At 37.0% G+C, this 22,561-nt stretch overlaps 1 protein-coding gene across 1 annotated transcript; it reads left to right on the top strand.

Moving 5' to 3' along the window:
- Positions 1 to 730: 730 nt before the first annotated feature.
- Positions 731 to 14,978, top strand: LOC146000007 (deoxynucleoside triphosphate triphosphohydrolase SAMHD1-like). Its single transcript, XM_083137311.1, has 8 exons — positions 731 to 837; positions 4,635 to 4,803; positions 5,465 to 5,647; positions 5,811 to 6,070; positions 8,447 to 8,494; positions 10,708 to 10,921; positions 12,996 to 13,189; positions 14,801 to 14,978. The coding sequence occupies exons 1-8, from the start codon at positions 776 to 778 to the stop codon at positions 14,919 to 14,921; spliced, it is 1,251 nt and encodes a 416-aa protein (XP_082993437.1). The 5' UTR covers positions 731 to 775; the 3' UTR covers positions 14,922 to 14,978.
- Positions 14,979 to 22,561: the final 7,583 nt, after the last annotated feature.

The following is a 22,561-nucleotide window of genomic DNA, read 5'->3' as shown; positions in this document are numbered from 1 at the left end:
ATACTGTGAGAGAATTGGCTAAGCTCATGGGAAGAGAAACTTTGCCCAACAGTGGTCCCTAAACTATCTTTTCCTTGGTATGTTGATGAAAGAATGAGGGATAAGGACTATGACAAATAATAACAAGAAATCTCATCATTGCATTGTTATCAGCCATTATTCCTAGGCACTTATTTTCTTTTGCAATTAATATAAATGTTGTCACTGAAATAAATCATGTATGTGAAAAGAACATAATTTAAAGACCGACATAAATTTTCCGCGAGAGTCACGGTCCTCAATTTTCCCCCTTGCGAACGCGCATGCAGTACAGTCGGCTGTGTATGCAAGAAATTAAGACCTTCGTGATTTCAGTATTGAGATATAGAAGGAAAGGGCAAAAGGGTAGCTATAATGGTTTATTTTCAATTCTACTATTTCGAAGATATTTCAGGCGGGTTGAATTTTCAAGACCCTTGATCTTGGTTTGTATCTTGAAAAACCTTTACCAGTAAAATGCCACTTTTGTTATGGAATGGGTTTTGCACTACTCTAAACGTATATTTAATTAGTTACATAACACTTAACATTCCAAAACTATGAAAATGACATTTAATCTGTAGTAGCAAAACTTTTAATTACATAATTATGTCAGGTTTTTTTCGCTTTGTACGTTTCTTGAACAGGTGCAGCAAAAATTTTCAACGACTCCGTCCATGGTCACATTACTATTCCTCCTATATGCGTTAAAATCATCGACACCCCGGCGTTTCAACGTCTCCGAAATATCAAGCAGATGGGCGTCACGCATCTAGTCTTCCCTGGAGCCTGCAATACAAGATTTGAACATTCCTTGGGGTAAGTTTGCTGCTCTAGCAGTGCTCTAAGCACGCACATAGCTTGGAGGTGGGCTCTGGGGACTGAAGCTCCCAGAAATCATACAATGTTTCGTTGAGAATAGTGTATAGTTGTAATTAATTTTACTTCATTAGCAGGGTTAAACATTTTGTCTAATAAGTTGTAATATTCTGAACAAATTCATCTTCAGGGCTTCTACCCTCCACACACACACACTTTTCGCCTTTAGATAGCCGCTGCTGACAAAGGATGAACCCCCTTCTCCCCCGAAATAAAATCCTGGCTACGGACCTAGCTCAAAGGGCGGCAGAATGTGGGACGATGCTATTCTTCAGTTAAGAATTTTAAAGGTATCCCTCAGCTAAGATAACTTGCGTAAACATCTTCCGCTCCCTTCCTCATTGTCCCCATTGAACCATACAAGCATTCCCCACCTATCTCGAAACTCGATCAACCCCCTCCCCCCAGTTATGAATTTCGATTGATTGATAAAACTAGGTTATTTCCCAACGCTATTCTGCCACTTTTGGCTAATGAGGATGAAATTGACGTAGGTTCACTCACAAAGAACAGACATGTCCAGGCCTGGAATCGAACCCGGGATCTCTAAAGTCGTAGCGCGCTGTGCTAACCACTCCGCCACGGAATTTCCACCTTTGGCACTGCGCTCTAGTGCATCTACAGATTACGGAGATAAGTGTTCTTTTTCTTTAGAAGGTCAGTTTATTCATTATATTAAAAGTTGGTCTCCCGTTGCGTATATAGTACATAAATGTAGTTATTTCATTAGGGGTGGAAGATATAATATCAAAGTTTCATAGAAAGCATTGCCGTAGCTGTAGAGGAACACCAAAAGTAAATTCCGATACATGTAAGTTCTAAATGTAGAGGAAAGGAGCCAAATATGGCATACCATTTACATTTTGGTTCATACGTCAGTCAGATTTATTTCCAAGTGTGTGCAATGTACATAAATAGTTACAGTATTGAATGTTGTGTAATTATTGATAATAGTAGTCACATCGGACAACACAATTAGTCATGATATACGAAAAATACAAACACTGCACAATTTCAGACATGGCAAGTAGGGTTACTAATATGGCATACCTGTAACTTCTGTGAACAAAACAGTTTTAGAACCTGATAAACATAACCACATTGCGTTACAGGATATTATAAAACAGTACGGTCTATGTCAGTGTTTAGAAGTTGCGATAGTCTCTGAAATAGACCTAATAGAACTCATTCCTAGTCTATTTACAAAAGTCACACACATAGCATTCTTTCTTTGATCCAGCACACTCTACGTGGGCCCACAAACGACACAACATACACATAATCCACTGTTCACCATGGACATCATTTGAAAATTTCCCATCACAGAACATACAGATGGCATCAGAGTACTGTGGTTCGTGATCGCCATTACTGCTAGATGAATCATCCCTAATGCTCATAACGTCATCTTCCTCCTCGGAATCTGTTGATTGCTGGTCGACGTACTTCATTTTCTTTTTCTTGTTTTTTACTGCCGCAAGAGGAGTCTGCACAGATTTCTGTACTTCCGTAGGACTAATCATTTGCGCCAATTGAAGTTTCTTCTTTGTTGACTTAGCAGGTTCCTTATTAAGTGAAATTTCCAATGTGTTTTGTATGGGGAAGATGTAAGAACAGCTGAATAACCAGACTTCCTTCAACGACTTCCAGCACTTTTCACAATTTTGGGAATGGGAGAGATGTTCCATGGTGTTACCCTCGAAGTTGAAGGTCCTGCCTCATCCGTTGCTTTCTGGGATGAAGTGTTGATGTTTGTAGTCAAATGTTCAGCAGAAGCCTCCATCTCGGCATTTATGAATTCATCGGCAAAAATGTTGGGGTTGTGAGGATAAATCCCCGTTACCTTAAATCCATTCACAGCAATTGCCCCTGTTTGAACTTTTAAGTATGCATTTCCCAAATAGTTCTGCAATATCAAAGTTGTTTAGGGGGCGTGAATTGATCTCATCCAGAGGCGGATTTCTTCACTGTGTCAGTGTGTCTTGCTTTCAGTGGACTCATAAAACTCCTATCTAAAGGTTGAAGTTTATGCGACGCATGTGGAGGAAGGCATACAATGCAAACATGATTCTCTCTTGCCATTAGCAACACCTGCCACTTGCCGTTTACTTTTACGGGCCAACACCTGGGGAACTCTCGACTGCACTATGCTTAACCCAGTTTCATCAACGTTAAATATTCTGTCTGGTCCATAGTTATTCTTTTCCATCTCTTCTCACATTTTCTCTATTGAATCCCAGGATTAGGTGATATGATGTTGCTGTAGGTTTTCGGAAAGACAATATTCCTTTGTGCCTCTTTAGAAATAGTTTCAACCAACCTTTCCCTGCACAGTACTTCAAAAATGGGTGTTTCAGTCCATTTTGTACAGCCAGCTGGTATGCCATCTGCCGCACATCTCTTCTCGTGAGACCGAAAAATTGTTTCTCATGTTCAACAGGTAGCTAACTAAGTCTTCGTCAAGTCTTGTGCGTAGCACTACTTTCCTACTAAGCTTCAGCGTAACAGCATCTGTAATCGGCAAATCAGAGTGAACTAACCTGTGAAATGTTGTGTGGGGTGCAGGAATGCTTTCAGGAAGCCCATTACTTTATTCCTGCAAACAGCTATTGCTCGACTCATGTTGTCATGGTCCCACTGCTTCCTTTTGGGTGGGATGAAAGAAGAATAGACCCTATAGAACCTCCACTAGCATGTTTAGGTAGCTGTTATCGTTCCATTATAGAGGTTAACGTTCGGTTTTCTTTCATATTCCTTCTTAGTCAGTGTGTGGCGGTTCCCTATTAATGTGGCTGCCTGCATCAATTAGGCCCACGGGTCTATCTCTAGTTTCACTGTAGCATTTTTCTACCTAAGACTGAGCAATATTCTCTCTCCTTCTCTTGCATTGAACAACGGGCAACAACGGTTCTTTCATATGCCGACGTTAACCTTTACAGTGGGACGAGTACAACTTGCTTTGTATCTGGTATGGTCTGTTACAGGAAATTATTTATTTATTTCATTTTTAAACAAAACAAGTAGTTGATATTTATTACCTAGACTAATGGATACATTTATTTATTATTATTTTATATTTATTGTCACTTTTCTTAGTGTTTGTCATGAAAATAATTAATGTATTCCTACAAATGAACATTGAATAGTAGAATACAAATATGGCATATGGCATATTTGTAGCCTCGCCATCTTTGATTTTCTGATCGAAATTTTACTGAACCCTGGCAGCACACATAAAAAAACAACTATGCTCATTTGTGCTTCAAGCAATAGCCTTTTAAGTGCACACACGGTTATTGTCACTTTGTTGCAACCAAATAAACTGCTGATGGAAATACAACTTACCTTAAAACTTCTGAAATCTTCGAAAAACAAACAAGGTTCCCCTGTCTCACAATACACGTGTGGTGCTCAACGCGATAACACTCACAATGGAAAGACCTTCCAAGGGTTCGTTCCAGGAAACACCAACAGAGGGTAGTAGTTACCAGCAGAGATAATGCATCATGCCAAATTTTTACCCCTATGCCATATATCTCTCCTTTCCTCTATTAAAATTTAGTGAGTAACCAATTTTAGAAGCAATATTTCTCTCATTGCTTGAGAGCATGCAAGCGTGTAAGACCCGTTTCGCTTATCTTGCACATTATTAGCAAGGCTATTTAATAGAAGAATGACCATTATAAGACATAGCTTTCACTCCCACCATTGCACCTTCTAACGAATCTCTATTGTAGAACATGCTTCCTGGCTGGTAAAATGGTTGATGCTTTAAACTCAAACTCAGACGTCAAAATCACAGAAGAGGAGAAAGAGTGTCTGCAGATAGCAGGACTTTGCCACGATGTAGGACACGGACCATTCTCCCATATGTGGGATCGTGTAGTAGGAAGTAACGACTATCATGTGAGTATACTTCATACAATATTATTAATTTCTATATATCTCAACTTGTGACTATATATTTTAGGCAAACATAACACTCATCTTAATAGTAGGACATACTTCTAATTTCGGTTGTTATTTTTCTCATGTTAGTTCATTTCAATGTCAAATGGCTTAATGCTGTATTTGGAATTGTTTGTTATTTTACGTCGCTTATCTTCAACTTTTTGCTGATCAAGATGATGAAGATGAGTGATTCTATGATGAAATCGATTATGGGACACTCACAAAGAAACCCACTCTAGTCCATTCTAATCAACCTTTTATAAGCGAGTAACTTCATTGAAGAAGCGAAGAGATGATTTTGAAATACTTCAGCCTTACCAATATGTTTGAAATACATATGACATATCTTTCTGTACACAGATTAAAAATTCTTAACTGAAAGTGAATATTGATTCAAAGATATATATATTCTGCTCCTTCCCTTAAGGTACTTTGGGGGGGACAAAGTGCCTTATCCCCCCCGAACTGACGATACAAACTTTGTTGGTTCTCTCTCGTACAAGTCTAAGAGCACCCAGAAATTTGCTTCACTAAATGTAAGTTTTAAGGAGGGGAATACACCCCTGGAACCAAAGCAGTTGTAATTATACGAAAAATTATTCAATGTCCTTCTCAGCATGAAGAAGTGTCTCTAAACATCTTCGACTACATATCCAGCCAGAATGGATTCCTGGAAGAACTGAGTAGAGAGGTCCAAGGATTTCCTTTCACCACGAGGAGAGATTTAATCAAACGAATGATCCAAGGGATAGAAAACCCTGCTGAGGAATCATTCGGAAAGAAACTGTACTTGTTCCAGGTAAGAAAATCAAACTCTTCGTTTTCGATGTTCAAAGTGATCAAATTAGCATATAAGGGAATAAATATCTATGTTATATTAACTTTAAAATTTACTCTTACTAAAGCTTTAAGTGATTCCATTATGTGATAATGAAGACTACATTGGTTACTCTACTTTTCAGGTGGTCGCCAACAAGCAGAATGGGATCGACGTGGACAAATGGGACTCTTTCCTTCGCGATGGACTCCACCTGAATCTCAAGACAACCTTCGATTACAGGAGGCTTTTGGAGTTCTGTCGAATTCAGATGGTACCGGACGGCACCATGCAGATTTGTTTCAGAACCAAAGAAGCCTACAACCTTTATGATATGTTTGTGAATAGAGCAACGTTGCATCACAAAGCTTATCAGCACCCTGTGAAGAACTGCATTGAGGAGATGTGAGTATTCTTATAAGAAATGTTGATTTCAATAAAGTTTTCCCCAAATATCTTACGTATAATTGAATCGATTGCATGTTTTTATTATTATTATGAAACGACTAGGTACTGCTTAAATATGTAGATTTTTCTTCCTTTTGCAGTAGCTAAAAAGTGTAAGAAAGTTCTGTGTCGAATGACTGTTAATCATTAAGCAAGATCGTTTTGCAATTATAATTTAATTATAAGTGGAGGACAATTTAATATTTGTACCGTTAGTCGAGTAATCGTGGTTTAGTGCTGCATTTTTCTATTCTGACCAGAAATTGATTGATTTGGTTTAATTTACTTCCCTTTCCCGCCATTTTTGCCTAATCGCGAAGGTGAGGATGATGAAATTGATGAAGAGACACAAAAGACACTCATGCCCAGGTCGGGATGCGAACCTGGGACACCTAGCATCGTAGTGCGTTGTGCTAACCACTTGTTACGAAGGTCAGTCACCTTACCAAACCATAAATCGCTATCTAAATTGTAACTTACTATATGCAGATAGTGTCTGCGATATTTTATGTATGAACAAGGTCAATGTTCAGGGTCCAGTATGCACATGTCAAGATGTACACGAAATTTGGAAGACAAAATTGACTATCTCACTGTGACCTGGACATTTCGTTTCACTTATTTCATTTTCAAGTTGTCTTTGGGAAAAGTTCTAGTGGCATCGAGTTTGATATTAATCTGTGTATTCTCTGGGACAGTCCCGCACCGTGGCTGTGCGGTGGCGTCATGCTTTCGGCTCCGGCTAGGGAGGGTTTACTGGGGGAAACATAACAAATTTTCTCCTGAGATTTCGGCCAGTGTATGGGATATGTGGCCACCCACCATCGTGAGGAAATTGGGGAGCTACAAATGAGTAGTGTAACCCGGTCACGGAAACTTACAACAACGACTAGGGGTTCGTTGTGCTGACCACACGCCACCCCGTAACGGGTTTGATGATCTCACCACCTCATCAGGCGGGAATGAGGCCAACAGTCTGCCCTCACGGACTGTTGCGCCACAGGTTATTATTGATATTCCCTCGGACAACAATATCGCTAAAAATGCTTGTGACCTTGTCCTTGCAAATAATGGTGTCCTAGAATTTATTGCTAATATAACAGTTGGGCTGAAAAGTTCGTAGGCTGACTCATAGATGGCGTTACTAGAATTAAATCCATGTGATTTTTACTTAGTAGTAACCTTCAAAAGATACGTGTATAAATTTCACCCCTGCCGGATAATTAGTTCGTGAGATATAGCATTGTGAGTGAAGCAGCTTTTGTTATTGTGAAAAAATGGATAAAAAAGAATTTCGTGTGTTAATAAAGCATTGCTTTTTGGCGAAAAAAAATACTGTTGAAGCCAAGGCTTGGCTTGATAAACATTATTCGGACTCTGCACCAGGAAAATCAACCGTTGAGAAGTGGTTTGCTAAATTTAAACGAGGCGAAATGAGCATCGAAGACGATGCACGCAGTGGACGCCCCAAAGAGGCTGTTACCGACGAAAACATCAAAAAAGTCCACAAAATAATTTTAAATGATCGTAAAGTGAAGTTGATCGAGATAGCTGAGATTATTACATAGCGTTGTTGGAGCGTTTAAAGGATGAAATCACGAAAAAACGGCCCCATTTGAAGAAGAAAAAAGTGCTGTTTCATCAAGACAATGCACCGTGTCACAAATCAATGAAAACGATGGCAAAATTATATGAATTAGAATACGAATTGCTTCCCCATCCACCATATTCTCCAGATCTGGCCCCCAGTGACTTTTTCCTGTTTGCAGACCTTAAAAGAATGCTCGCTGGAAAGAAATTTAGCACTGATGAAGAGGTAATCGCCGAAACTGAGGCCTATTTTGAGGCTAAAGAGAAATCGTACTATAAAAATGGCATCGAAAAATTGTATGACCGCTATAATCGTTGTATCGCCCTCAAAGGCAACTATATTGAATAATAAAATCGAATTTTGTCAAAACAATATTTTTTACTATGTTAGCCTACGAACTTTTCAGCCCAACTGTTAGGTGTTATAACAGAACAATAATTTGAATTTAAGGTATGTAAGAAGTAGTATTCGGATAAAGAAACGCATTTATTAGTGTTGTCCTTCTTCTTTTTCTACATTCTGTCTTGCTAACATATTTCATCAAAATCAAGAGTTTATCCAGAAATTCCATCTGGGAGGATGTAAGGCGCTTCTTGAAATTGAAGGGGATGCGGAGAGTGGCATCCCCGAGCTAGGAAAATTTACGCAAATTAGGGTATTGAAGGTGCAGTGTTAATTTCTTGTCTTGAATCCTATAGAGTATCATCGACTTGTCATGTGATAAGTGCTGCTTTATCTTTCAGGCTAATTGATGCCTTCCTCAAGCATGAAGAAACTTTGCCAGTAGAGAGGTAACGTTCGCTCAAATGAGTTATGGAAGAAAATAATTACATAGTCAATTACATCTCGTTTAGTATTCTAACATTTCGTTCTTGCTTGATACATGTGTGCGTACTCTGTTATCATTAATAACACATATATTTTTCTTTTTCATTACTTTCACTAATGTACTGAGAAATTATTCTGAATATTCGAACAGAATGTTAATATTTAAAGAAGAATTATATACAACAGCAACTTACGTATAAAAATAGAAACTAATAGGAACAACTTGTAACCTAAACATACAATCCTATAAAATGGATACAATGAATGAAAGTGTAATTGTAATGTAACAGATGTAAATGTAATGCAGTAAAATAAAATACAATTGAAGTGCTTAGCACACAAAAACGGGGGATCCGTAATTCTAATGATATGACGTCCTGGGTTTATTTATAGGTACCAGGACAATCAAATATATGCGGGTGGAGGGGGCGTCTTTAAAGGGCTCCCCTGCTTCTTTCAATTACAATACTATGTACATATAAAACATACTAGTAGATAAACGATAAATATTAGATTACACTGTTTCTAAAAACCTGCAAACGCGGTCAAATCACATTAAATCTTTAAACCTTGAGGTGAGGGAAGCTTATAAAACCTTTAGAGTGAGGACAACAATTTCTACATTTCTTCGTAATTGAGCAGAAGAGTGGTTGAACGAACATATGCCTAAATTTGGATGGCAATTTGTTTAAATTTCAATGTTGAAACTTATACTGTTTGACAATGTTATTCTAACATTTTCTTCTTCAGACTCCCTTCTATCAAATGATCTCAGAACGAGACATCTTGCTATATGAAGAAGAATTGTTTGTGTTAATGACCTCTAAAACCTGCAAAATGTTTTTTCAGTGACACGCTATATATGTTGCTTACACAATGTGTTCGTGTGCATATGTGTGAGAAGAGTGATGTGCATATCCGTTGGATGTTGTTCTAGGTATTATTTTCCTTCAATACATTAATATGTTTATAAAATATAGTGTTTGCACTAATACACGGAGTGTAAATATAAAGCAAGTTGGTCAGGTTAGTTCCCAAGCAGCATTAAATAAGCAAACATACGGTGGAACTGAGAGTCACTCCATGTCGTCAACACGAGACATTGCCTCCGGCAATCTTCATCTTATTTCAATACCATCCCTGCTCATCCTCAGATGTATACACGTGAATGGTATACAACCCGCGGAACTGCAATGCTAGTTGGGTTGTCTATACGCAAGGCGCACAGGGTTCAGAATCTTGTCAATGCTCTACCAATAGCGTCGTTACAATCCAAATGTGTTCAAGGCTGTACAGGGTCAGCAATTAGTAATACCACAGACAAATGAATATTAATTTGTCTGTGGTAATACGGTGTGTTTTTTTCAGCGTATGTTGATACACTTGTAGATTGAATTGCATCTTCTGCAAATATGCTGCATAAAGAAACAAACTTCCGGAGTACTAAGTCAGGTGAGTGTACAGGGTCAACGAAGTTAGTAATAAGGTGTGTTTTATACAGCGTATATTGATACACGTGTAGATTGAATTGTAGTTCCTGCAAATATGCTGTATAAAGAAACAAACTGCCGGATTACTCGTTGAGGCCAGTGCACATGTCTCGAAACAAGAACGATTGATTGATTTGCTTTATTTTACTTCGGTTTTTGTGCCCCTTTTGGCTAATTTGCGAAGATGGGGATGAGTGATGATATGATGACATTGATGAATGGACACTCACAAACATCCATGCCCAGGCCGGGATTCGAACCCAGAACCCCTGGCGTCGTAGCGCGATGTACTAACCACTCCGCCACGAGGGCTGGCTAAGAACGATACGCGGTGTTTATAAATCGACATGAGACCGAGAACTATACAATCATTTACAGTTCCTGACGAGACAGAAATCTTCAAACACGAACCGAAACGAGACATTAATATTAAGTTTGGTTTATAACTTTGAGCTGCATTTCCAATGTAATAAACTACCAAGTCTCATTTCGTACCGATACATGCTTATTTCAATCTAAAAAATAGTTTTCAATATTGTCGAAGTCATTGTTATTCATTACAGAGATCAATAATAATGCTTACGTTCGTTGCTATAGTTTCTGGGCAGACAATTCTAAGTCTTTAACTTCGAGTAGGACGGATATTAATATATGATGCTAATTAAAGCTATTCATTTTATATGCAGGAAATGGAGCACAATTTCCATAAAGTCACAAAATGCCAGAAATGGTGAAAATCAAGAATTCTTGGAGGATTTTCTTAGATTGACAGATGACTACACTATCAGGGCTGTGCAGGATGGGACTTCGGAGGAAGCCAAGGAAATCCTCAGTAGAATATTCCGAAGGAAGCTGTACGAAAGGATTCCAGAGCGCCCGGTTCGAATCCGGCCAAAACAGGTACTTGAATTAAATTTTCACGTTTAAATTTAAATATTGAATTGATTGAATTTGTCTCTCAAGTCCACTTAATGCACAGTATGGCAAATCTGAACTGGACCTACAGTTCAAAGTGGGATCCGAACCACTATATGCCTCCACCGGCTATCGAACCCGGGACCCCTTGATTACAAGGCGATGATGGTACCACTGCGTCATCGGGGAGACCTTTAAATTTGAATACTATGGCTCAATAAAATAATTTGAAAGTTAGTTTAAAGTTCATTTTATGATCATATAGGTTCATTGGGGCTGCACGTACGTACAATTTAAAGTAAGATCCGAAACACTGTGCAAAGTACTTTACCAGGAATCGAACCCAGGATTCCTTGACTACTAGGCGACAGACTTACCCCCCAGGTAGGGTAAACAATTTGTTCATTCTTAATATAAAATATTAAATTAATTAGAATATATTAAAATATATTGTGAAAATATTATTAACTTTCTACATGCCAAGTTACCATTGAATTAAAAGGGGATCCATAGTGCATAACTTTGTGGATTGTTGGTGTGGCCTTGTACCCCTTGACTCCTGCTTCCATCTTCCTCAAAAAAAATATGTAAAGATTTTTTTTTTACAATACTTTAAGGATTGAAACTGTTCTCTTTGCCCATACCTACAATTGTTGGTTGGTTGGTTGATTGACTTGGTGTTTAAAGTCCACTTTATCCACAGTAAGGCTAATCGGGACTGCACCTACAGTTTAAAGTGAGATCCGAACCACTGTGTGCTTCCACCGGGTATCGAATCCGGGACCCCTTGATTACAAGGTTACGATGCTACCACTGCGCCATCGGGGAGGCCTACTTTCAATTGTAAAGGAGGTCTTATTCTAAGGGTCCATAAATCAACATTGTCCCAAACCTTTAGAATGGTCTTGGAAGCTCTGGTTACGATTTATGCAATGGCTGTGTCCATGGTAGAAAAAGCAGGCTTGAAGTATTGTCTTGTCGGAAGTGACGTCACCTAGTGCAGATCTAAAGCGCCAATTAAACGCGCAATCGAGTCAACAGCACGCAGTAAGCGAGAATATACACTTGCTCGCTTGTTTTTCATTTGCTTGAAATCATGGAACTCGAAAGTCAGACAGGTGTTGTTGATCTACTATTGTGTAGAAATATAAGTATAAGAACTTTTTAATATGCTATGTGATTTCTATGGTGAAAAATAAGTGTTTATAACGAGGGATAACAATGAGACGAGCTGCTAGGGACAGATTAGCACCTTGGGAAATACATGCTAACAGCACCAAACGTGTTCTTCCTAACCTATCCACGTATGCATACAATAGCTTAAATAAACAAAATATAACTTGTCAAACCTATTTAAATGCTTATTTATACTATTATATGCTGTCCCTAGCCGCTCGTTAACAATGAGTTCTTAGTTTAATCTACTGGCCGTGTAAGGCGCTGCAGTCGAAGTGTAATTCGAAAGTTGTCTATGCCTAGTACCTGCATAGGCCGTGTCCCAAAGGTGCAAGACCGTACTTGAAGTGAGCATCTTCCGAGTATGATCTTGGAGTGCAATCTTCAAGTCGTGGACTGGAAGTATAAGTCTTTCGAATTGCACTTCGACTGCAGCGCCAAATACGATCAGTAGATGAAACTGAGTACTCGTTGTTTTCCCCACGTTTTAAACACTTGTTTTGCACCATAGAAATCAAGTTGCATTTTCAAATGTTCGTACACATACATTTCCACACATTAGAAGCACTTTAACCAACAACTTGCTGACCCATAACGCATATTTAACCTGTGTTGCTGGCTTTCTATCTCCGCGATTTGAAACAAACGAACAACGAGTGTGGAAATCAAGTGACCGAGTTAGCTTCCATCTGCACTACAAGCTATGCACTTGCCTACTCCTGTTCTTGGCGCTTTCCAACTGTACTAGGTGACGTCACTTCCGCCAAAACCATGCTTCAAGTACGTACTTTGTACCTTTCGGACAGAGCCTTAGTAATGAATGTTAATAAATGTTCACCAGAAAGGCAGGCAAAATTACAGCTATATTACGGTTTTGTTTCAGAAAGAAGCTATTATTAGGATATTCCAAAGGCAACACAACCAACAAGCGGACAGCTTGTATCGATTGAATTTCATACAAGTCAAGCTTGGCAGTGAACAAGACAATCCAATAGGAAGTATTTTCTTCTACAGTAGAGATGGGAGACAAGTGGAATCTAAAACGCTGGACGAAGTTAGCATATTTGACCCAGCACCGTAAGTTTTCATTATTACTATTTCATGCACAGACATCTAGTTATTAGACAATAATATATGGGTTCATATTGCAAGACGCGCATCTTGTTTGCGTATAACAAAGAAGGCGGTGATGTGCATTTCCAATCAATACATAAGTATCTGTTGGAAACAATAGATTAATAGATCAAAAGTAGTGCTCCACGACCACCCAACCTGGATTTACGTAAGCTTCAAGTTGATTAATCGTGAAAGGATAAGTGTTTACGGTCTGGTAGCTGCTTTTAGGCAATGAGCTTGGTAACTTGAGTAGCTACGCTTGTGTTCTCGTGCATCAAGAGCGTCTCCATTTTATCCATTCGGAGTACCACAGGTGTTATAGTTTTAAAAAATTGATAGCAATATTTAATTCTGATTTTGGCCTTCAAGAATATTAACATTTTAAACTTTATAACAATGTTTCATTCACGACAAAACGTCATAATATTGTGAATGAAAGGCCTTAGGACACTAAGTATTAATTTTGTCTTATCCATTCACTCCAGCAGAATTTTATTCTAATTTCTAATACATGTATGTTATATTTAGATATAACTATAATGGTTTGGACATCCTAAACTTATTATATTTTAAAGTCGACTTACATAAACACACATATACATATGTGCTGCACATACTATCGAATTATAGATTATATATTAACTCGAGTTTGGACTACCATTAAAAATTAACCCGTACATAAAAAAGAGTTACATCAAAATTTGCGTAGCTTTTTCAATTCTGCGCCCGCCACCAGTTTCCGTTATTCAACGGACATTGCTGTGTGCCATGTTGAACGTTCCGTGTACAGCTTAACTCCCCTGAATAAAAATCTGTATGCATAGGTTTCGAAATGTCAATTGATAATGATTCATTTTAAAAACAGATGCAAATAGCTTCAAAACAAGACCAATATTGTATTTGTAGGACTACCCAATACTAAGAAAAAGTTTTTTTGCAAAATTGAAAAAACCTGTTTTTTGACAAACTTTGAAAACCTGAAAATTAATAATTGTGTTTAAAGCCTTTCTGCCTGCACCCTAATAAAATTTCATAACGATCGGACAACCCATTTTTGATTTACAGAACTTGAAGGAGAGCGATCGTTTGCAAAACTAAAAAAAACTGCCCTTATTTTGTTCTCACGGCGATAAAGAATATAAGGCATACAGAAAAAAATGGTTAGCATAGATTAACGCAGAATGGAATAACCTAAATTTTGATGTAACTCTTTTTTATGTAGGTCTACTGGTTAATTTTTAATGGTAGTCCAAACTCGAGTATCTATAATTTTTAATCCGACAGTAGTGGCGTAGTGAAGTATCCGGGACAAGACTCAAATAACTTCAAGAGCAGAGACGTCTCCTGAACGCATGCGGTGCATGCCACGCATGCGTTAATTTTGGAAAAAAAGGACAGCTTGCTCTGCGACGAGAGCGCTCAACTAAGCTTATATTACATTTCTTGGATCTGAAGTGAAAGAAAGTAAAAAATTATTTTCCCACAATTGACGCATACGTCACTTCAGATCCAAGAAATGTAATATAATTCTGAAAGAAGTTATTGTCGTAATATCAATTAACTATTTCGTAGGTCTGGTTTGAAGTACATGGCTGTCCAGGTACTGTACAGAGGACACGAAGCTACTCATTCCCCAAGAGAAGCGAGAGAGAACATCATCAGAATGCTTAGTCAACAAACTGCTGTATTATAATTGGAATTGTAGCTTTCCTGGCGACGTGATTCGAACAAGTGTTCTCGGTTTACCAGCCACGTTAATATAGACTTAACATGGCTGGTAACCCGATAACACTTGTTCGAATGCTGTATTATAATTGTTGTTGTACAAAACGTTTGTGTTTTTTTCTTGTATATATTCTTGATACTTCGTGTTGTTTGTAGAACATTATATTATGAATGTCAGTTCAGAAAGTTATGGAGAGATAACATTGAAATTCGATGTTTGTCTTTGGTTTGTACTTAACTCTACTTTACAGAATAAATTTCTATCATTGGTACGTATACTCGTATTTTTATTTTAGGGAACAAATAGCAAAACACGAGGGAAGACAGGGACGTGGTTTGAAATATCGAGACGGGAACGATATAAAACCATTCGATACTTGTCGAGACCAAGCTATAAAACTGAGACGAAACATGAGTACGAGACTTGGAAAGTGTGATATTCAAAAATGTTGCCTGAACCAAAATTACTTTACTATACGACTTATTAGGACATACCATATCTACCTGATTATTTATAGACAAATCATAATTGCAAATTAATCCATAGTGGTAACTTTTGAACCTCTGCAGTTCAACTGGATCTAACAACCTTTCTTGTTATTCCATAAATATTAAATTCTTTTCTATTTGACACTAACTGTGCAGCGTGGTTGCGTATATTCAGGAAGAATTCTGAATCTTTGGAAGATATAACTTGGGATCATCCATGGTCTCTCGTTGCTGTTTCTTGATAATTGTTTCTGGAGGACAGAGTAGTCAACTCTACGGCTGATTGTCAATATGAATGGAGGACTGCAACCACGTACTTAAATAAATGAAATTATACTTGTCCAGAATTTGTTATGTAATCGAGAGTTATTTACTTCCGCTGAACTGACTGGAAGAGAAGGATTAGAATGGGAATACACGACTTTGAATGACAGTCCCAAAGAAGATTTGTGCACACTACTACTTATAATATTATGCATAAAATATTAATCAAGAGCTTACTTTTCATCAACTAGATCTAACAACCTTTTTTGTTACTCCATAAATATTAAATTCTTTTCTATTTGACACTAATTTCCTTTTCATGGCAGTTGTTTTTATGCAAATTTTGGCGATCTTAACTACACATAAGCTAGAAAATGTGTTATATATCTGTTATATCGCTATTCTGTTACCGTCTTTTTACCTATTCATGTAATAATCATAATAAAATATTAACTAATATAATATTTTATTATTGTTATTTCAATTTAATTTAATATACTGTAATTATAATACAATTATTTTAATTTAAACATTATTTCTGAACACTTGGTTCGCCCTCCCTAGAAATATATTTCTAGATACGTGATGGTCTATACACACACAAGCATACACATCTGTTTGTCTGCCATACCATACGAGAAATTAGACAGCGGATAATGTCTAGAGAAGATTCAACTCTAAAAGAATCAGTTGCTACTGCAAAATTACGGAGTTAAACCAGGGGCGTATCCAGAAATAAAATTTGGGGGGTCCAGCCCAGGAGTGCCTATTCCCCAATGCCAATGCCCTACACCCCTCCCAGATCATGTCATAAGCCCCATAAAGTATTTAATTACGACAGTGTGTCTACTACTACCCTATTAAATAATAATAATACCAATAATAATAATTACTGGCCACAAAGTGAATCATGTTTTTCTAGAAATCGTGTTTCACACACTGACAATAGTGTTTTTGCTGCCTGTTATCTACGTTATGAAATATATTGTTTTTAGTTTTCACATAGTGTTTTATCTTTACTTTTATGAATTGGACATATATTATTATTGTGATGTACGCCTTCTCTCATTGGAGGATATACCACTGTTGAAGGTAATAATAATAAATAAATAAATAGATATAATCCCTCTTGCCCATTGTTGTGGCATTTTCTCTTCTTCCCATATTTGCTTCTACAGTTCTTCTAATTTGTCCACTATGATGTCCCCTCCTTGCTTCAGCAGTTCAGCGTTTATGTTATCGTCTACTCGGGCTTTAATGTTCCTTAGTACTACAATTGCTTCTTTAACCTCTTTTCTCAAAGGGGGTTTGATCAGTTCTGATTCATCTGTATCCTCCATTTTCATGTCCTTTTCTTCTCCCTCTTCTACCTTCAAGCTTCTTTCTTCCTTACTATTTCCCATATCCTCATTCTCTTGTTTATTATTATCTCCATTCAACAGTTCACTAAAATACTCTGCCCATCTATTTAGTATGCCTCCTTGTCTACTACCAGATTGCCCTCTCTATCTTTGCAGAAGGCATATATATATCACTACCCAGTGTGAAACTTAAAAACTAATAGTGGATATTATTCTCAGATATACAGTAAGTAACATTGTTATTCGTACACATAGAATTTCCGAGGAAAAAATGTCATATCTACTAGTAAATATAATAATTTTCATATGTACCTGTAAATTAATGTTAATGAAGGTTTCACCAACAAATGTCAATAAAATGTATGTTCAAAGTGTATAAACAGAGCATATAATATATGCGAAAAGAGAAAAACACGCTGTTTCATGCATCATTGTTATTCGTACAGGCAAGAGTTTCAATCTTCCTCGCATACAGCGCCACCGCTATTAGGACGATTTCGTCGTGCAGTTTGCAACTTCGTAACAAGTTTGAACATGCAGGCGCGCTCCCCGTCAAGCGGAATGCTGGCGTAGGTATTCTTGTAGGCCTATCGTCTATCTATCAGAGTGTTCGAAATGGGCAAGATGAAGGAACATAGTTCGATCTGAAGGATGTTATTATAAATTTGGCCCTTAGAGGTTATTCGTTAAGAAAAATTGGACAAACAGTCAATAAATCACACTCGTCCGATCAAACTGTCCGACGTGCCTTGTGGAAGCATGGATATCATGGCAGAATACCACGAAAGAGGCCGTATGTAAATAAGGTGAATCGCAGGAATAGACTTTCATTCGCGAAAGAGCACATATACAAGGACCAGAAATTTTGGGATAGTGTCATATGGTCAGACGAGTCCAAGATTAATGTCAGATGGGATAAATAGGGTCTGGAGAAAATCAAATAAAGACAATGATCACATTAACACAGTTCCAACAGTTAAACACGGTGGTGGGTCATTAATGATTTGGGGCTGTATGTCGTCCAAAGGTGTTAGTACCATCCAGTTTATTGATGGTATCATGGATGCATATGTCTATTTGGACATATTGAAGAACAATGTAAAGCAGAGTGCCAAAAAAATGGACATGCCGCCTATCAACAGATTCCAACAAGACAATGACAGTAAGCATAAGGCGCGAGTTAACATGAATAGGCTAATATGAAATGTGCCCAAACTACTACAAACACCAGCTCAAAGTCCAGACTTAAATCCCATTGAGCATTTATGGGTAAGATTTTATGTTCCTAATGATATTAGTTATTGAATTGTAAAGAAACAATTTCAAAAGAGTGTATTTCCTTTCAGATATTAAAGCATTTTCTTTGAAAATCCGTGTGTACGAATAACAATGTTACATACTGTACCTGGGCCTGTCCATGGAAAGTGGTCCCCAGTGAGCTTATTTTTAACTAATGCAAAGTATAACATATCATATATCATTTTAAAGGTGGAAGTCTAATCTTTAAGAATATAGCAAAATTTTAAAGGTTTACTCTAAGAGGAAATGCCCAAAGTAATGTAAAATTGGTACATTTGAATAACAAATTAAAAAATAAAATTGTGCAATTGGCAACATTGCATTATTTCATTAGTCTCTTGTTCTCCATGCTTGCAACTACTGTAATTGTTTCCTGTAACCCAACTGTGCATGTTTAAGTGAAGATACCAAGAATTTGAAGTTTCAGTAGGCGAGTACAACAAGTTTTAACTTTTAAGTTCTTACTGTAGCATCCGGCACCGAATAATTATTAAAGTTTTAACAACTCTTAGCATAATTTTTCAATGATGATGAATTCTTGTATGCAAAGCACACTCATGATGGTTAAGTCCATGGTGAAGTTAGATGTAGTCTGCTAATTATTTCTTGTGGTAGTTATGGTAGTGCTGGATGCTACATTCCAAAGGTGCCGGATGCTACAAATGTAACCCGTAGCATCCGGCACCTTGCTACAAATACAACTAATAAGCCTCTGCACCCTTTTTTGTAAATTGTTAGGCCTACTTTGCAATGTTTCTGTTTCAAGTAGTCCTATTGAATTGTTTTTTTTTTAAATTTAGATAGGCCTACATTGTTTGATTGCCTAGATCTTTATTTGAACAAGGGTAAGCTAGTTTTTAAATATAACAGTAGGCCTAATGAATACTTTAAAATTTAACAAATCTTGGCCTACACAAAATAAAATAAACTCTCTTAAGCAACCTAACATAATACACTCAAAATTTGGGAGATTTCATATAAATATGACATAGGCTAAATTACTCTGGGGCCAGAATTGACTTTGTAGATCAGTTTTTCATTTCAGATTGCTATATTACATCATTTGTTTAGGCCTAAGTATCAATTTGTGCAATTTTGGGTAAATTACACTTCTTTCACTATTTCTAAATGACATGCCACAGTTTCTGAGACATGTACTCATTAAGAGAACACAAAGCAAAGCATTTGAACGTTTTAAAAAAGAAAGTTGTCATGGTTTAGTTGTTGTTCAGGTACATTTCTCTGAAAACTATACTGCACAATATCAAAATGAGATTCAAAGTGCACATTGGAATCAAACCAAGATCACACTTTTTATTGTTGTGCCCTGCTGTGGAAGCAAATCATCATCTTACTGCATTGTCAGTGACAATTTAAACCATGACAAGTATGCTGTGCATACGTTCTTGTGCTACATATGTGAAGAAGTGATTAAATCTGTGCCAGATTTAAAAAACATAATATTATTTTTCAGATGGACCAGCATCATAGTTTAAGAGTAAATTTAACTTTCTTAATATATATATATATATATATATATATATATATATATATATATATATATATATATATATATATATATATATATATATATATATATATATATATATATAACACTTTCGAAACAAAAATTTTCCCTCAATTTTTCATGGTATTTTTTTTTGCAACAAGCCCCGGTAAAGGACCTGTAGATGGGGTAGGTGGTTTGATGAAAAGACAAGTGTGGAATGCTGTTAAGGGTGGTATGGGTGAAGTAGATGTCAACTCAGCAGAAAAATTTGCACTTTTGGCATCAAAAGTTTGCCCTAATATTTCTTGCATTTTAGTAACTGAAAAAACTATTGTGGACAATAAAGTGCAGTTAGATGAATGTTACAGGGACATTTATACAGTACCAGCAACACAATCTTATCATGTAATTGAAGCATTATCCAACAGCACTATCCTTCTGAAAACACATGATCAGATAAGTAATGGGGATAAGTGGTCACTCACACAGGGGAAAGCCATAGAAGCAGTTAGGCATACATCACCAGAACTTAGTTCACATTCTGAAGTGGAAAATTTACAAAATGGTGAATTTGTTGCTGTAAAATATAAATTTAAAAATGCTGACAAGGTATTTATGGGCCATGTTATACAAGTGCTTGCAAATGGGAATGTGAAAGTAGAATTTCTGAGGAAAAAATGTGGAAGAAATATCTACTTTGTGTTTCCTAGCACATATGACAGTGACATTGTTTCTAAATATATGATAATTCAAACATTCAAACACCCACTGAAATTAGAGGACAGTATTTTTTTGAAGACTTGCCTGAATGTTTGAATTTTCAGTAGCCTAAAACATTACAAAGTGAGGCACCAAAATAATTAACATGTACATGTCACAAGAACATGGGTTTCTGTTTAAGTGTATATCTAACGCAAAATATGTAACCAAAATTAATTATTTGTTTTTCTATTTCTCAAATATAGCTTGTATATTTCTATTTTACACTGTAGTCTATGCATATATGTGTACACACAGTTAGTAACGTTTGAATTAATAAAGGTATTGCACAATGTAGCGTCCGGCACTTTTATGTTATTCCGGCACCGACATATAAGTGACAATATATAAAAAACAGAAATGTTTTAAAGCACAAAAACAGGTTGAAGAACTTGTATACCACTATGTTCATATTTCTGTACAGCAATTGTGTTTCTTGCATAAAAAGATTCACAGAAAAACTGTTCAAAGTTTAAAAGTAAGAAAAAACAAAATTCTCTGTGTAGCGTCCGGCACTAAAATAAAATGATCTGTTTTACGTTGTATATTTGCTCAAATTTTAAATTCTAATATTCCAAAATGTTGCATATTTTACCCTCTGTTCAACCATATTACAATAAGGACAACTTTCAATATGGGTACTGATAATATACAAAAAAAAACGAGACATAAACACATGCGAATGTAGCGTCCGGCACCATGGACAGGCCCACCTGCTACAACATGTGTCTCATCAGGAAGTATTATGAATCAACCATTGTTTTTCAAAATTGGGGGAGGGGTCCGGACCCCCTGGACCCTCCCCTGGATACGCCCTTGAGTTAAACACTCGAAAATGTAATAAGTTGGTTTCCACTGCTAATCAGTTGCATTTAACATGTTTGCCCTGTCTCTATCCACAACATATACTAGGTATCTAAAAATGATAAATACTGCAAACAGAACACAACATGGATTTCAGTATTCTCGTTAGTAGCCTATATTGATACGCACACAATAACATAATTCAATTTTTAGTTTATCCCCAATATGGCACAATAATGAAAATACTTTTCAAATTTTCTGAAATAATTATAGTTCAATTGTATGGACTCGGCAGGTGTTAATTAATTTTCTTATTCTTGTTCACATACTACAAGTGTTTAAGCAGAAACTCAACTTTCAACAAGAGATGGCGCCTCAGTTGTAGGAAATGTTATACCTGATACTGCAAATACTAATTTACAACTGTTGGAAATTAACATTACTTATCTTTAATAATTCGGAACATGGTGAATTTCATTAACTTCTAGTTTTCGTCAAATTAACTGTAGGATGATATGCATCAACTTAGGGCCCGTTCCGAAAGTCGCACGGGTTTAACGCGTTAAACGAGTTATGGTAACTGGCCGTTCCATAAGTGCTTCCGTGCGTTTCGTGAGTTTCATTATGCTGTCCCAAAAGTCGCATTCCGTGCGTTTCGTGCAAGAACGAGATTCACCAAACGCACGGGCCAGGATGCTGGTTTGTTCCGTGAAAATCGTCTGCTCCTTGCAGACAAAGCGCGTGCTGATGGATTCAAACTGCACTAGTTCGGAAAATGTATTATAATTTTAACAGATAGCGATATGAAGCAACATGCACAAGATAAGTATGCCTTAACCGTTCTTAGAATGTGATTAAAATGAGTAACAGTGGCCATAATAGAGTTTATTTTTGCCATAAGGACATTCCTTGCACTGAAACCATGCGGAAACTTTCTCTAAACAAAACGCTGCGCCTGCGCTTTCGCCTAGCGTGTCCCATAAGTGTGTAAAATAACTGGTTTCACCAGATTCACGAGCGCAGTTATTTTCGTTGAATGCGTTCGTTTCGTTAAGACTTTCGGAACGCACCCTTAGTATACAAACCTTATAGCTATTTTTGTAGAGAGCGCATTATGGTCAG

This window comes from Lepisma saccharinum, chromosome 16 (genome assembly GCF_977018435.1).
Source record: "Lepisma saccharinum chromosome 16, izLepSacc3.1, whole genome shotgun sequence".
NCBI classification, from domain to species: domain Eukaryota; kingdom Metazoa; phylum Arthropoda; class Insecta; order Zygentoma; family Lepismatidae; genus Lepisma; species Lepisma saccharinum.
Note: the sequence above shows the minus strand (reverse complement) of the source record. Positions and strands in the feature narration are given on the sequence as shown.

Bases quoted from the DNA above. Each gene is read 5' to 3' on its own strand.
- LOC146000007 (XM_083137311.1), top strand. From the start codon at position 776: ATGGGCGTCACGCATCTAGTCTTCCCTGGAGCCTGCAATACAAGATTT. The intron at 838-4,634 runs GTAAGTTTGCTG...TCTCTATTGTAG, and splicing joins AGATTTGAACATTCCTTGGG to AACATGCTTCCTGGCTGGTA. The intron at 5,648-5,810 runs GTAAGAAAATCA...TCTACTTTTCAG, and splicing joins AGAAACTGTACTTGTTCCAG to GTGGTCGCCAACAAGCAGAA.